Source organism: Simochromis diagramma, unplaced genomic scaffold (assembly GCF_900408965.1).
Source record: "Simochromis diagramma unplaced genomic scaffold, fSimDia1.1 OVJJ01000604.1, whole genome shotgun sequence".
Lineage (NCBI taxonomy): Eukaryota > Metazoa > Chordata > Actinopteri > Cichliformes > Cichlidae > Simochromis > Simochromis diagramma.
The window spans coordinates 3,957,336-3,975,183 of NW_024387416.1; the positions used below are offsets into that span (position 1 = coordinate 3,957,336).

Genomic DNA, 17,848 nt, shown 5'->3' on the forward strand with positions numbered 1-17,848 from the left:
CAGCAGAGCTTTTGATCCACGGAGACCCTTGATGACCCACAGGACTCAATCTTGTTAGAGGGCAACCTGTGGATGCTCGACTCAGGAGTTTGGAGACTTGGGCTCTTTGCTGTGTTCCTTAAACTGTGTGTGGAGACCATCTCCCTGCTGCTGCTGCTGCTGTCAGGGTGGGTGCTTGGTCTGCAACATGGCGTTTCCGACGTGTCAAAGAAATGAATCAAGGACCCAGGATTTGCCGGCAGGACATCACATCGTAACAAGATCACTGATGTTACGCACCCGTCAATAGTTTCAGTGTTGTGGTATAATAACATGTATCGTGTAGAATATACAATGCACACCAACACGATTCAGATTTAGTTAGAGCTAACTTTATTTGTAAGTACAGAGAACATATATCACTATATTTTTATTTTTGAGATGCAATCCGTTTTCCTTCTTTGGCAATCCAGCTCAGAGTCTCTCAAAGGACCCAAACATACTGAGAACAGGTAAATGTAAACTACAACAGTAAACTAGAAAGAAATGTAGATTTAGAAGACAAACGAACCCTTGATAAATGTGAACATTTGGTGTAATGGAGAAAGAAATCAGCAGGCAGTATTTCTGCTAAATAAACAGCTTTGTTTCATTAAAAAAAAGACGTGATACAAGGAAAGTGGAAATGTCACAGACCCTATTTTCATATTCTGACAGCTCAGCTGTAGATAGCATGAGCTCCAGAATAGGCTGACATTATATCCCCTTGTCTGAAACAAATAACATTTTCCAGCTGTGTGTACTTTTTCTCCAATTTATTCTTCTTTCCCCGAGACACTGAGCAGTAGTACATTGTCATAAGCATGTCTGTTAGAATGATTGCTGGCTAAGACAAAGAGAAGCATTGAAACTTTATTGCATGAACTGCTGTTATCATCTAACATGTGCAAATATACACAGAGGGAAGCGACAGGGGGATGGAGGGATAAATGAAAAGGTGGTTGGGTAGATGAGGCAGAGAAAGCAGGTAAGCGAGGATCGCTAACCAGAAGAGGAGGCAGGAACTTTAACATTACTGCGCAACAGCTTGTCAGAAACACTTATTCACAAAAAAAAAAAAAAATCCCACCAATACAAGTTTGTCTCTTTGAAAAGAGTCAAACATGATAAACCAGGAGATACAGCGAGGCACTGCAGTGGCCTGGGAGAGCGAGGAGACAGAGTCCCAATTAACTACGGCGTCGCTGCTCAGTATTGATGCACGGTTCGAAAGCGGATTCATTCTCAGAGGTAATGGAGCAAAACTGCTGGAAATAATCCAATGCAGTACAAAGTGATATTTTAATTTTGTCCCCCAATCAGTGTATTCTGTGAAGGAGCACAGATGATCTGGGGAAAGGAATCTGCTGTGATCTCTCTCCTGGCTCGCTGTCCCAAACACTGCATGCTTCACTGCCTTATGAGGAAACATTGACACTTTCTGCAGATGATGTGTGATTGTTCTGTCACCGGTCAGAGTAATTCAACATTCAGTCATTGCTTTTTAGGGTGAAAGGCCTGCAGGAAAGACTGGGGCAAAACTGAGTCTAATTTTTGTTTATTCTCACTTTAAATGTGCTGGACAGTCATTATAGAGCTAAAACCACAGTCCTCTGCACTAGATTAGATTTATTTGCTGTGATCCAGACAGCACTTAGGGGCTAGTTTGGATATTTTGCATCAGAGTATGGTGTGCATGTGAATACATTTAAATATCAGCTGGTGTGTTATGGGGGAGGGGCTGAATTTGCTCTCACATGCGTGCACATTGACTCATTGGTACAAACACACCCACATAGATGTATAAAGCAGAGTGCTGCTGCTGCTGGGAGTCTCCAGAGTCCCTTATTAGTCCGGCTAATTTAACATCATTTGACAGAGAATTAATCCATAAATTAATCAGCAGAGCCTCAGAAAATAACATCACATGGCTCCATTACAGCACCATGTAATCCCATTTACACCTAGCATTGAAAATCCCCATGCAGACAGACCATCCGCCATAATCTCTGGTTCTGAAGAGACCGTCAAACTGCTTCTCTGACAACTTTTCCAACATCACACAAACCAGACACTCTAAAAAGACCTCAAACGCCTCGTCTGTGTCGACATACCTCTAAATATTCATACAGATACGCTTTGAATTAAGAGCCATGTTCAAACCAGCGCTAATCCGATTTGCATATATCCACATTTTGAGGGTGGGTGGGGGTTAAAATCAGACATGAGTAAGAAAACACCTGCAGAGATCTTTTAAAAAAGGAAACCACTTACTTTCACTGGCCTTCGACATGAGATGTTTCTGGTGCGCCCTTGTCAACAAACCATCTTTATTGTGCTTCTCTTCTTGCAATAAAACCCCATACAAAAATATGGTCTAAAAACCAGATGGACCAAATGTGATTTCATTCTTCAGCCCCTCAGTGTACTGTGCTGTCATTTCTAAGGAAATGTTGGGGAGGGGGGGTTGTGCCTAAATGCTACAGTGATTACACATTCCCAGAATGCACCGTGAACAAAGAAAAACAATGAAGATTGTTCCCATACGAACAACAGCGACTGTGTAATACATCCACAAGTCTATTCTTCTCTTTTGAAACCAGCAAAGTATGAAATCACCGAGCAGTCAGAGACAAAAAGTTCAATCTACTCACGTTGAATGTGTGAGGCAACAGCAATGCAAGTAGTTAAAACCCTGTTAGCGTTAGATATGTTTAGCTCACATTAAGACTAGATTAAGACTTCAGCAGTGGAATGTATCACATTTCAAATATATGATCTTACTCTAAAATATTTAATGCTATAAGTTGACGGATGTGCGCAAAGATGCAATTATTTGAGTTAAATACCACAACTATGGAATTACTTTAACAGGGGACTCAGTAAATTTCTTCTAATCAATACACCGTTTTGGACTGTCGTACATTTTTGCTCCCATCAGGTATCTGGACATGAATACGGCCTCACTGTGCATCCCCCAGTGCACCCAAAGGAATATGTACATATCTAGGGCCACAAACGCCCGTCTTCCTCTTCCTCCTCATTTCTCTCCCCGTTTCTCCAGCTGCCACCATTTCCGGGATCATATCGTCTGAACGCCTGCCTCCTGCCTCCTACCACTCCCCCCCCTGCGCTCTATTCTTCAATTTCCAGTATCAGGTCATCTCCCTCCAGGGAAGCATCGGGTGTGACATGAATAGCCTTAATGGTCCCAGCCATTGGGGAGTTGACCACAGTCTCCATCTTCATGGCAGAGAGGACACACAGCGGTTGACCTTTCTCCACCTGTAATAAGTGCAAGCACAGCTCAATAAAAACACGTCAAATGTACAGATCGATGAACAAAACTAGCTGGTTTAAATTTGGATGTTTATGTCTCATGAAACTCTGAAATTTAGATTCTACTACAGCAATGTCTGAGGTTTTTCTCTTTAGTGCGCACAAGACTCTTCTGATGATGTCTCAGGTTCAGCGTGCACTACTTCCAAGCACTTTGTTCTCCAACGTTTTGAACACATTTGTCCTGTTTGTTATTTATTCCCGCTGTCTTGCTATTTATTTACAGAAAAGAATTTCGCTGCTGAGGCCAAAGAGACAATATTTGAAAAAAGGCCTTGCATTGACTCAACGGGATCAGATCAAGTATCCAAATGTTAGAACATTGAGAGCAATTACAAAAAGCAGAAGTATTTTAATTGAAATGAGAGATCACATGATGAGGAGGGAAAAACTTTAAAAACCCTAAATCGACTGACCTTGGATCCAACTTTTACTTTGACCTCTAGGACCTTTCCAGGCATCGGTGCTCCCACCTGACCCCGGATGGACTTCTGAGCTTTGGGATGGAACTTCATTTCCTGGGTGAAGAGACAAGACAAAAAAATAACGCATCCATCTGTCTGGTCAGTCACTCTTCCAAGTACCCCCCACACACGCCTGTCGCCATTTATCCACTCATCCAGGCAGTGATCTATCCATATAGTCATAACTGCCCATTGAAATGTTCCTCCCTGCTGAGTCCCCTTCTACACTTCACAACCATCTGTTTCTATGAATAAAAATCACTAGGGATAGACTGTCTGTCACGAAATCTGTTTTTCTTTTCAAATCCGACTTCAACGTGCCAAACACTTTTCAAGAATCTTCCCTTGCATGCTTTATACAATTATAATTCAAGGATATCCATCTTTCACTCAAACGATCCAGTCTAACGGTTATTCATCATTTACCAACTCGCAAGTTTGTCCTTTGATTAAAAGTATTAATTTCTCTGCAACGTCATCAACCCGTCCACTTTCCCAGCTGTATCTCACGTCTCTCCCCAAACATTTCCTGCGTACCTTCATGGCGACTGTGTCTTTAACAAGCACAGATCTCAGCTGTCCGTTGAGCTCAAAAAAGACCTCTCTCTGCCCGGCCTTGTTCAGGTCACCCAGTGCCAAGGCCTTGATGTGGAGGATCTTCCCTCTCTCCAGCTCCACCTGAAACACAACAGAGAAGATGAGAAGCGCAGCAAGAAAAATTAAAGAGGGGACGGTGTGCAGGAGGAAGCGATGGCGATTATATTGCATTAGAAGACTGAAATTAACACATGGATACTCAGTTCACAAGTCCAGCTGCAGCAATAAAAGACTGCAGAGCCTGTTGGAGGAGAGAAAGTTAACTTAGGCAGACAAAATTTTCTCCTCTTCCTGAGTTCTTATTGCTTTTAGAGTGGGCTGAAAGCAATAAGACATCCTATGTCTGTGAGAATTTTTATTTGACACTCAATAAGAGCGTTTTTTTTTTGTTTGTTTGTTTTAAGTGGTTTTTAATGTCACCACAGTTAATTTCCTGCATCTATTTTACCTCGGTGCTTTTTACTTAACCTGCGTGTGCTGAAGTGTGTTTGTGTAAGACGGCGAACAAAGAATTGCCCCCGTTTACAGGAAGCAACTCACATGTTAGCTCTGTTGCTAATGTGGTGTATGTGTTTGGGAAGCGCTGAGCTCAAACCACTATAAGTGCCAACCATTTAGACTAGGGGCTGTGGGTTAATACTGCTCTTAACATAATAGTGTAGTGGGGTTAAAAAAAAACTAAAAAAAACAGGCTTATGCAAATTTCTTAATCACAGCCTAAAACATGCTTTGTGTGACACTTCCTTGAACGGCAGTTTGGAGTTTAAATTGCTGCTAAAATCGCTTTCTGCTATCAGAGAATCATCAAATGTAAATTTTTTGATAGATTCAATCTGTGTTTTTAGTTCACACTGCAGGCAGTGTCCCTTCAAATGAACTGAACCAAGTGTGCAAGCACTTTAAACCACACAAATAGGCCGTAAGCATAAAAATGTTCCCATTTAGTTCAAAGTCTCTCCAATATTTTTTTAAACTTGTTAGCTATAACAATGGGAAACATCAATAATTACGTCTATAAAGAAGAAAACACAACTAAGCAATGATGCAATGGTTTGTGAGGAGGACTAATGTACTGTATGCACATATAATTACAGTGTTTTTAATTCACTTTGCTTTTGTAATAATGTGAGTTTCCTAACTGCGGGACAAATGCAGGCTCTTTCATGCTGTACGTGTTGGTCAGAACTGGAAGCTTTGAAAGCTCAGTCATTTTAGACATTTCAGACATAAACACTATTGTGAAAATACACAAAGGATCATTTTAAATGCCGTCTATCCATCCATTTTCTTCCGCTTGCACTCGACAATTAACCCAGTCCCTGGACTGTGGGAGGAAACCAGAACACCCAGAGAGAACCCATGCAGACATAACAAAACAGGCACACCGGCTGCATTCAAACCCAGGACGCTCTCACTGTGAGGTGACAGTGCTAACCGCCACACCGCTGCACTGCCCTGGTTTTCAAAAAATCCTTTGCAGCCAAGAACTTGTGGACATCACCACATGGTGTTTTTCTCCCCTTGAGATGCTCGGCCAGGCCTTCACTGCACCTGCATCGAGTTACTGCTCAGTTTTGTCTTCATGCACTAAAGAGCATCCTCTGCTGGTTCGTGATCAGGTGACTGACATGACCGTTGAAGAATATCACATTTCTTCGCCCCAAAAACTCGGCACTGTGAAACGTTGTCCAATCGGTTGTGCAGCATTTGGCTCAATCTGAGCTGGCCAGTGCATTCCTAATTTTCTAAGAATGCACTACATAGCTGATTTGGCTCCTTTTTTCCTCTGTGATACTTTTGTTTTGTTTGTTTTTTGCTTGATGATGACCACCTTTACTTGCATCAACATCTTTCTGCACCTTACATTGAGAGTTCCAGTGAACACCTACCATGTGCAAGTGCAACACTTGAGATCAACTCTGAATCTTCTACCTGCCTTCTCTATCATAGAATAAAAATGGAGCAGGGCTCATCTGACCTTGAAAAAGAACGGCTGTAAATAATTTAAGTCCTGTAAGTATTTCTTTTTTACACCTCTTAAAGTCTGTGGTCTGTAAGCAGTGCTGCAATTTTGCCTCTGTCTGTCAAATGTGACAGAACCACAGAGTACTTAATAGAAAGCAACTGTTGGTTCAATCAAGAGAAGCGGTGCATTTCTATAATCTAGCTCCAAATCTGACCCAGGGAACCCCAATTTGATGACTCCTGTTCTTTGCCCACTGACCTGCAAATAAAACACAGCTGACAACTATGAGGAGAGTCCGTGTTTGGCCTACAGTCTGTAAGCCGTTTGATTCAAGTTCATTTTCTCCAGTCTTTTGAATATTCATACACCAGTTTGTGCCTATTTATGTCAAAGAAAACTCAAATCCCAGGCGCCAGGTGGCAGTTATATAATGCACTCTGGTGTTCTGTATACTCGTCCAATATTTTTTCTCCTGCAGATAAACTTTTCTCATGCGACACCCTCCCCCGCTGAGTCAACTTGCATATAGAGCCACGCTTCTGTGCTCTTTTGTGACTTGAATAGCTCGTATTTCAACTCGGTCAAATCTGTCTGCACATTAAAAACATGTCACACACGCCTGTGTGTTTTCGAATCATTTAAGGAGTCATTTTTCTTTCACTGAAAATCAGATTCATAAGGTTAACTGACAACCTCTCAGATGATTAGCTGTGAGGGTTTTTTTGTTTTTCTTTTTAAAACAAAAACCTATTATTGTACTCTGGCCCCTTTTCTCCAGCAGGCTCCTGGGTGGTTGTCAATCTGCTTCTAGTGCTATAAGAGCAGGAGGAGGAAATGCTGCGCTGCTACTGACTGAGATCACACCACTGTGTCGTCTGTGTGTGTGTGTGGTAGAATTCATTCTGTTCACCAAAAGTTTCCATTTTGGCCCCAAATTCATGTTTTGGGAGTGATGCAGAAAAATATCCCAATTTATTTATATATAATTTATTTATTCATTCATTTATATATTTAAATGTGGGTTTCCATCTGCTGTATATACATGTACATACAGCCATATTCATTCTGCACATGTCCTCTGAGGCTAGAAACTGAATCTGTTTTTACTTTTACCAGACATGTCAATTCAGACATCAAATAGAGGAGACGTGGTATAGACAGAATGACAATTAGAGAAATAAAGAGGCAGGCAGGGGGAATGACAGAGACATGACAGCGGGCCAGAGGAGGCGAAAAATGCTTCCTGTCTTTTGCACAGCTGTTCACTCTGTTGTTTGCTACCTGTGAGTGTGTCTTAAGACAGACGCGCCTCATCTCTGAAGCACAAGCAGGTCGACCACCTTCTCATATCAATTCTGGTCAGTCGTGCTTTCTGGCTTGCCGGTCTTCCCCTCGACACCAGCCGCTCTACTTCTTCATTTATCTCACAGCCCTTCTCAAATCTCTCATCTCACTGGGTGGAAACTCATTTTTCCCCATCTTTCTATTTGTCCAACTTTTTCTCTCTGGCTTTCAATCTCGCTCTTTGTCAGTCCTCCCATGTGTCACGGCTTTCTATTTTGTATTGTTATTTTGTTACCTATTTCTGGGGCCACTGAGACTCTCATGCCATTATTAATTTCCATCATCTGCCTCTTTCGGCTTCTCTTATCTGTTGTGTAGCTCTCCGCCTCTCCTACTTTGTTTATGCTTCCCTTCGTACCCCACACTGCCATCTGAGCTGCTGAGTATCCATTGATATTCCAAACTAAACCTCAGCGCAAAGACAAAAATACACGATGCTGCAGATATGTATTGATCTTAATTTTATTCTCTTTCTCTGGGTGCTCCGACTCTTTCTTTGCAAGCTTTTGCCTTCTCTCTCTCTTCTTCACATTCCTTTACACTAAACTTCTCTGCAGCTGATGCTGTTTTGTTAGGCCCTTGACAGCGCTTTGCAAAAAACACAGCTGCCTACCTTTTTCCATCTGTGTGTCTTCTACACTACATCTCCTCTCAGGCGTTCCTATATAAAACACTAACTGCATATAAGAAGAGTTTCTAACCATTTATGAATCTTTTGATTATTTTGTTAGAGATGTGAATGTATAAGCAACTATAAAATCCAACACTTCTGTGTGCTGTCTGCAGCCGCCACCTTTGTTGCATAAGCTTCTCTACATTACACCTCTTCTATTGTTTCACAGTTAACCACCTACAGTCTTCAGGTTCTGAGCCCCACAGATAAGCAAGAGAAGTTTTTTAAAGTCAGTATACCTACTAAAACAACTGCACACCTCAGACTTAGGACCTTCTTAGAATTAGTATGTATAACAAATTCTTCTGCACTTAACGACATCAGATAAACTACATTGATGGTTTCAAAGCCAATAAAATACTTTTAGACCAAACACTCAGCTGCTTCCTGCTTTGGTTTCTTACCACTATACTGTTTTTTGTGTCTCACATACACACATCATGAATCTCTTCTAACCCAGCGACACATTAGTGCTCTTCTCGCCTTCACGCACCAGCCTCCTGTCAGACTCACCTGCTTAGCCATTTTTGTTTATCATATCCCCGCGTTAAACAAGTTTCCCTTTCTGCTTAACACGATGTCTTTGATGCGACTTTATTAATGACTTGTGTCGCCCGTGACAGTAATGAGATTATGTGTCGGTGTCTGCGCACATTAGCGGCGATGGTCGGTAAATAAATGACTCCGTGTTTGTGAAAATCTGTGTTTATATTTCTGTCAAACATGATTAATAGCACACTGAATCATCAGCACATGCCAGATACACGTAAGGCGATGTCGCCCTCCGCCTCTTTTTAGTGCTGTATGCATGTGTGGGTGCATGACTGCTATGGACGGACCAGTAACCCGTGAGTAGGTGTATATTTATGTATGTGTGCACATTAAAAAAAGGCATCAGATGTTTGTTTTTCTCCAAAGTGGTAACTTCTCTTATAAGAGGGACATGTGTAAATGGCCAGCTCAGCAGGACTCAGCAGGACTCAGCAGCAGACTGAAAAATAAATACAAATCCGATCATAGTTCTCTACAATATTCAGAACAAATGTTTGAGGCTCGCTTTCCTTTCTTGGCCTATTCGCTAGATTTCCAACAACCTTGATGGGAAGTGCGGAACAATATATGATTACAGTGAAAGCCTTTATATCCGATTCCCACAACATCAGCTGCTGCAGGCTTTGGGTCTAGCGCTGAGCTCTAAAAGATGTGCTGGCTAAATCATTTTTGATCAAGACTTTGTGTCTTTTACAGACTATCTGCCAAAAGCTCATAAACACTGTCAGTTACAAGAACACAGTTAATAATGCATCTGCACTGCAAAAGTCACGTGTATTGACAGCTATCACCTCGGATTTGCCAGAAGCACCTACGAAGCTCCAGCTAGAAACTAACCATTTCCTGTTTTTCTGGGCTTTTCTCTGCTTTCACAAAACTTACTGTAATTCTACAAACTAGTCAGTACGGCCAAAGCTACAAACACCAATTGATAACTGTCACAAACTGACACGATGCTACCTACTCTTCTGCGCACTGGACTTTTTTTTGTTGCCGTCACTCATTTGGCCACCACGCAGTCCATCTCCAACTTCACACTCAAGCTGTCAGAGTCTCATCAAATGCAACATCTCACATGGCCAAAAAGTCAATTCGCCCGGAACTCATGCAACTCAAAACTCCCCCCAGTGACGGCTGCCTGTCTGTTAACGTTGTCAGTGGTGCTTTGATAGGTGCTCGACTGCCAGGTTATTAATATTTCACTGGTGATAACTCTGGCTTTCAAACATAAAGGCACGCGGCACCTAAGGAAACTAATGCATTATTTATCAGACGGTATGTCCTGAAGAATATAGGAAGAAAAAAGCGAATTTAGCCGATAGCACAATGTCTCACTGTCGATACGCGCAATATAAAACCATGCCAACTCCAGAGAACTCCAGTTACAATAGTAACAATTCACGCTTAAATTCAGTGAAACAGCAATGAGACAACTGAAATCAGTCGTTCTAGTCTTTTAGCCTCCGTGAGGTGACTCACTCTCCTTACGACAGGTCACTCTTTGACATGTTTTCATTCCACGGTTTGCTCGGCACCGCTAATCGGATCCGATCTGATGAAAGTGCCCATCGTCATGACAACAGGGGCAGGCTCGTTTCTGTGGCAAAGACTGATGTTGAGCACAAAACTGAGTGAAAGTTAAAAAAAACAAACAAAAAAAAACCCGACAATAGCTCTGACGGAGAGGAGATTAGATAAACAGCAGCAAGACGATGTGACAGCTGAGGTTGGAAAGAAACATCAGTGCACTCTGTAAGTGTGAATGACAGACACTTAGGCAGGGAAAATGCAAACAGAATCATTGAAAGGTAAGACGGGCTGTGTATATGAGGTCTTCAGTTTAAAGGAAAGACAGTTAGGAAATCATTTTAAATGGAAGGAAAGTCGATACAGCAATAGGCAAGACTGATTATTGATACTTTTTGCTTTTCTTCCTCTAAAATTGCAGATTTTTTTTCTTGCTATTCACACTGACTATTTAGTATGTTGCAGAGTGTGAAAGGAGCTGAACAATGTATCCCAAACTGCAAATTCAAAGCAAATAATTACATGCTAAAACTGCTTAGGCTTAATCAAATGTTTGAAGGTTTTATTCTGATCTGTGGTTAGGGGTCTGGGTATGAGTCCCCTTACAGAATTCTAACTCGAGGCATCAAATGATTTGGGTGGATGAGGTGGAGCTGCGAGTCTTTAGGGTCAATACTAAATGAGCACAGTGGATTTTTCCTAATAATACAGCAGGAGGGTAGTAGTGCTTCCTATGTCTCCGGTAATATAAAAATCAATTAACACCAGCCTGGAAACATTTTGCTGCACTGAAATGAAGGCGTAATTAAACATGGTTGCCTTTCACTGCTCTGAATCACTGTCAGTCGGATCTGTGTGCGGCAGTCATACTGAGGTAAAGGAGGGCAATCTCTGAAAGGAAGAAAAAGATGCAGGAGGATCAGATGATTTATAATGTATGAAGGCTGTTAGGAATATACTGGAATTTTAATACTCGTCAAAAGATTAGAGAGTTTGACGTAGAGTACAGAAAAGAACCCTTATGAAAGAAATATGTACTATATAGACAATTAGTTTAACATATGAAAACAAAATAAGGACGATGTATGAAGGCTGAGGGGAGAGTAGGCCGATTACTCACTGAGCTTGCAGCAGAATATCACACACTCTCAATGCACGAGACTTAAAATGTAGATTTTAAGACACCATGGAAAATAAATCTGTGGGGTTTCTCTACAACACACCCATATTTATGAGCATGAATACTTCTGAAAAGCTTCCAACTACATTCAACCAAAACAGCAACAGGAGGCTGTACACACACAATCTCTACAAGAGAACTGGAGGTTTTTTTCATATTTAGAGAGAAAAAAAATATGTAAAATGAGTTAAAATAATGTGTTTATGGATTTAAAGGTTTTCAGTGACTCATTTTGCAGGGCGACTGCAAGTACCGACGAACTGACTGCTAATTTAGTTAGCTGGCTATATTTTGTCCATGTAGTTTAAGATTTCATAGTTATATTTAATTTGAAATATTCAAATTGAGGCACATTTAGGGGATCAAAAAAAATCTTTTAGTATAGATCCTGTACGCCAAATGCTTGCACAGACAGCAGATGGCAACTCCTCCAGCTGCAACGGCAAATTTAATTGTATAGAAGTTTATGATGTAGCTGTGGCTCAGGTGGTAGAGCGGGTCGAACTGATGAGTATGTGTGATTGTTATATAATATAGCAGGAGGGTAGCGCAGAAAAAAAGAGCTTGTATGAAGGTGTGTGATTAGGTGAGCGATCCTTAGTACCAGTCCATTATGAGAAAATGCATACGGCACACTTGTATTTTTATTATTTCAGACCTCAGTAAACATTTCCTAATCAGTATATTCTTGTTTGTTTTAATTCTTTAATACATTCTAGTGTTCTTTTGGGGAATTATGGCCCCTAGCAAAGCAGACAAAGAACTCAATAAGCCATAATGTACCTTTCTTGTGAGAGATAAGTCACCACCATAATTCCATGAATGGTCCCTGGTTTCTACATGAATCCAAAAAACCAACAAGGTGACAGCTATAAATACCAAACTCAAGGCTTCAGAATAGTAGTCGAACTAATGGCTGAGATTAGGGTGGAGTTACAGTGTTACTGTAACATTTTAGTTACACTGTAACATTTTAGTTAGTGTTACTGTAACATTTTAGTTAGTGTTACTGTAACATTTTAGTTAGTGTTACTGTAACATTTTAGTTACAGTAACACTAACATTTTAGTTACACTGTAACATTTTAGTTACAGTAACACTAACATTTTAGTTACACTGTAACATTTTAGTTAGTGTTACTGTAACATTTTAGTTACACTGTAACATTTTAGTTACACTGTAACATTTTAGTTAGAGCAGTGTAAGCGAAAATGACAGTGTAACATTTTAGTTACACTGTAACATTTTAGTTAGTGTTACTGTAACATTTTAGTTAGTGTTACTGTAACATTTTAGTTTACAGTAACACTGTAACTAAAATGTTACAGTGTAACATTTTAGTTACACTGTAACATTTTAGTTACAGTGTACAGTGACACCAAAGTCAGCAGGTTTTCAGGTTTCCTCAATTTATCAAGGTGACAGGAATCAGTTCAGTTTCATGGTGTTGTTATAATCAGCTTCATTTTACACTTCACAAGGTTAACATGTAATTGTCACGCGTGTAGGTTTAGTTAAGTTAAAGAACAAAAACACAGGAAGGGCTGCAAATCTTAATCATCCTTTTATAGAAGTCATAAAAAAGCAGCAACAAAAATACTTCACAAGGTCACTTCAGACCTTGTGAAGTTAAAAAAGAAAAAAATGTCACAGACATCTCTGCCCTGCCTCACCTCCTGCTCACTTGTTTTGTACTGATGCCATCTGGTCAGAGGTACAACCACACCTCTTCACCCAAACTGAAGTCTCTTACTATTCTAGTCCATTACTAAACTACAACTAATAATAGTTTTGTTTGTATCTGAGTGAGTTTACTCTTTAGGGACAGAGAAATCTAATAGAGTACCATTTGTATTCCTCAATACCGAGTCGCTCATCTTCCTACATGATCTGGCATTAAACAGACCAAAATCATGTCTAACCTCATGTAAAATTACAGGATAGATTTTGAAGGAAAACAAAAGGTTATTAATACAGTTTTATTACGTTAACAGACCAAATCCATCTAAAAACGTTTCTCTGTGATCAGACGCGACTGTGACATTTGTAGCGAAAGTTTCTGTCAGCAGCTACATCACACTCTAATCTGCTCTTCAATCTGAACTTTAACAATCATTTTAGGCTAAGTTTTACTCAAAGTGTTAATGAGTAATGGGAAAAAAATTATAAAAAACAAACTAGTGTCCTTAAACGTGCCGTCTCCTTTTCATAGAGAACTGTTTAATAAGCACGGCAAATACCTGACATTATTTCTGCTGACTGCATATTTGTTAAAGTTTAAACTCTTCTCCATCCTGCTGCTTCTACTCGTGTAACATTATGAAAGTGGCAGAAACTAGGTGACAGCCAGTTATTACCTGTACTTACATGCAAAATGATTCAACTCATGTATTTTGCTTCTTCTGACTGCACTGTTCAGCTGCCTCTCTGCTGCAGATTAAGCGAACACTATAATCTTTATAAGTCAGCACCAGTTAAAATTTTTGGCATGACATGTTGGTCCCAGTAGTTTTCACAAGCCTCATCTCAAACATCATACAACTAAATTAATCTGCTATTTCAGTGCAGGAAGGCCAATCTGCTGGCCACAGGGATCAGAAATCCTGTTTGTTGTTCCCCTGGTAAATTGTTAATATCTCCATCCTCCCACTGTTATCAGCACTTCACTGCGACTGCACCAAACCGAATCAAACCTCAGTCATCCGCACTGACGGAAAGATCATTTCCTGCAGATAACGTCTTTTCTTTATTAAACTGTTAAAACATCAGAGTTAATTAAAGATAAAATTGGGCCATTAGAGGAATTAAGATTAAATGTATTATGATACAATTAGTGACAGTTACTTAACAATAACGTGCACTTTTCTTCACCCCACTTCCCTCCAAAAAAAAGCAAATGATAAAAGAGGTGTCCACAGACAGCAGGGGTTTTTGTGCATTGTTAGCATTTATTTATTTAATATCCTTTAATATCCTATGAAGGTTGGCTTTGAATGCACAAGAATTAGGCTGAAAACAACTCATTGAATGAACTCTACTTAACTCAAGTCATTTCTCATCAGCTAACTGAATCCAAGAACATTTACTCAGTTAAAATCCTGCTTTAATAGGGGGAAGTTTTTAACCTCGTTTACGTGTCCGTGTTCATGCATGTTAGAGATGATATTGTGAGCGTAACAAGCTAACAAAGCCGTGGCAGGAAAAACAATTAGATTAGTGATGTAAAAACAGTGAGAATGGTGTAAGTGGTTACTTACCTCAAACTCTTCTGCAATCTTGGGTCCATCCAAGAACAGCCTGGTGCTGAGACAATCCACTGGGCCAAAGTTGGCTGAAAAAAGAAAACAGGAAATGCCGTTTTTGTTAGAAACAGTGTCGACGCCAGTTCTCTGCACATCAGTTAAAAAAGTTGAGAGATCAGCTCTCTGATCCAGGATCAGTAATCTTGATAACGCTTGTATGGTTCTTCAGAGCCACAAGAGAATTAGATTATCCAGGCCGAATTCAATCATCCGAACTGATGGTGTACTCTTGTGGTCATTCAAATGGGAAACATATCGACACTGGAAACCACGACCAGCAAATCTATGATTCTATCAGGAACTTACTGAGATAATTCACACTGACAGTGAAAACATCAACAGAGATAAGAAAAGAGTGTTTAAAAAAAAATAATAATCAAAAAACGTCTGATCTAAAATGTGAAAAAGAAATAGAAATAACTGTATTACATCATGTCTTTATGCTTACGCGTCATAAAAGTCAGTCACAAAGTAAAAACGCAAACACCTTTGTACTTTCAAGAACTATTTTTTTAAATCCATATGCTATATTTTTACAGGTCAACAGAACAAAGATCTTCTATCCTGATTTGTTTAGAGCACGATGAAGGCAGGATCTCCACCTCTGAGCCCCTGACATGGTGCAGCAGCAGTGACTTGATTTTAAGTTCATCAGATGTTCCGTCACATCACAGGTCCCTCGCTGTAATTACTGCAACTCATCCACAACTGTTGATGGGCAGACGGAGGAAATCCCACATTTTCCCCCAGATGTTGGCAAATTAGCCACAACCAGGTCCCTCCAACTTAAATTAATCTCTCAAGTTAAAGAATCAGAAAGGAAAAAGGATTTTGATATTTGTCCAATCGATCCCCCTGAAATGCTGTCCGGGAAGAATCCCACAGCTTCAGTTTAATCATTTAATCTTGTTTGCGTAATTAAACTCGCTGCCGTGTAGGATTGACTTTACATCCACTGGATGATCTGGGATCAAGCCAAACTCCTATCAGCTTGATTAGACTAAAATATACATTTAGATATGGAGAACAGGCCCCGGATATGTGCCTTTTATTAAACTCCCACCAAACTTCCCATATGCTGATGCATAATAGCTCATTTTCATCACACCACACAGGAGAAACTGCAGAATATCCAGCTTTAAAAAATGGCTTGTTTTGGTAAATATTGTAAATATGAAACACTCATCAAAGAATGAGTGTTCACATTAGATTAAGGGTTGTATAGAGCCTAGCCCGCTATTGAAGGAACAACTGCACATTAATTAAAAACCTTCACATAGAGCCAACGCCAGACTAACAGCTAACAACGTCCTAACTCCACAAAGAATAATTAAACTCAGGTCAATCCAGGCAGCGGCTTCAAACTGCTTCCAGTCAAATCTGATTCATATGTAACCTTTATTGTTGAATTTGCTACATTAGTCATTTCTTGCTCCAAGCTTGTGCCTTTAGACCAAGTTGGAATTACAATGATTTCTCTCTCCAAACACAAAAATATTTGCACCAAATGGGTCAACTTTATACTCTGCGTTCCTGACCCAAGTTTGGCTGGTACCAATTTCAAGCCCCAGTAGTAACACAAATGAGAACAACATACCACAAACTAAGACTTGTTTAATCACACGAATGCAGTGTGATTAAACACACATTTCACACAGCAGTTAAATTACAAAAATTGAAACAGAAAAAAAATAAGTCTCATAAACCCTACAGTTTATTTCCAGTCGGTCCACTCACCAGTAAACTCCTTAAACTCCTGGAACACCTTGGGGTACATGGCTGCTGACATCACATCCTCAGGGGTGATGTCATCCCCGTGTGTGGCTCGCAGGCCCTCTTCCAGAGACTTGAAGTCCATAGGTGGCAGAGAGGCACCAGGTCGACCGTCAATGCGGGGAAGAGACTTCAGCACCTGAAATAGGATGTTGAAACGGAAAAGGAGGAAATGAAGATGAAATGAGAGGGGAAAAAATAAGCAAAAGAGGGTCGCGAACAAACTATTTACTAAAACTTTATAAAAGTCATACAGTCTTTCTGGATTTTCTTCATAACGTCCCCATGGGAGGTGGAAGCATGTGAAAAATCTAAAGTGATGGCAAAACCTTCACATTGTACTTCACAGCTTTACATAAAAACTTGAACCTGTCAAAAACACTAAATTGACACAGAGTGAGAGGAAGACAGATGCACTGAATGCTTTGAGGTACAAAGGAGGAGAGAAGCAGTAGAAACTGAGAATGGAAACTTAAGTTATTTTTTTACATTTACATAAAAACAGCAGCACTGTCATGTCAAGCTCTGCGGTGGTTTCCACTTTAGTTCTCTCCATCTCCCTCATTTCAGCCAGTAAGCTACTATCAGCCCATCAAACATGACTGCAGCGTTACACGTGACAAAAAAATAAATGACAATTCAAAGAAACTGTTCAGAAGCAATATACAGACACTGCTTTAAGACCAATGATATGACATTTTATCTGCCCACACAGTTGCTGGTGTCTGAAAGAGACAATTGATCTGGGGCTAATAATAATGTGCGCTGAGGAGATCATGTTGAGAAGTGTCAATTCATCTAAAGGCTGCTGTAAAGAGTAGGAACCCTTGTTTTGTCTCCTGAAACATACAAAAGGAGGAAGCTACTGGAAGACTTGGCGTTTTCACTCGTGTCTTTGGTGCTGACCTTTGTGGTCTATGTTATAGTGTGAAAAACTAAGCACATCCCATGACTCAGTAGGTCATAGAAGCACCTTCAACAACTTAAAAAGACGTACACAAAGCAATTCATCAGTTTCTCACATGCTGCGGAGGAATTCTGGCCCATTTTTCTTACAAATGCTGCTTCAGGTCATTGTTGTTTGTGTGCATTTGTTAAGGTTTCAATCAGTTT

The 17,848-nt window shown here is 40.2% G+C and overlaps 1 protein-coding gene across 5 annotated transcripts in view; it reads right to left on the reverse strand.

Annotated features, from left to right (window-relative positions):
* Positions 1-349: 349 nt before the first annotated feature.
* pcxb (pyruvate carboxylase b) overlaps positions 350-17,848 on the reverse strand; it is a 294,355-nt gene continuing 276,856 nt past the window's right edge. For all 5 annotated transcript variants that reach the window (XM_040012478.1, XM_040012479.1, XM_040012477.1 and 2 more), the window contains 5 exons: positions 16,700-16,874; positions 14,918-14,991; positions 4,359-4,499; positions 3,774-3,875; positions 350-3,303 (listed from right to left, as the gene is read on the reverse strand). In XM_040012478.1, the coding sequence (XP_039868412.1) occupies positions 3,154-3,303; positions 3,774-3,875; positions 4,359-4,499; positions 14,918-14,991; positions 16,700-16,874 (642 nt within the window). In that variant the 3' untranslated portion in view covers positions 350-3,153. The remainder of the gene's footprint in view (positions 3,304-3,773; positions 3,876-4,358; positions 4,500-14,917; positions 14,992-16,699; positions 16,875-17,848) is intronic.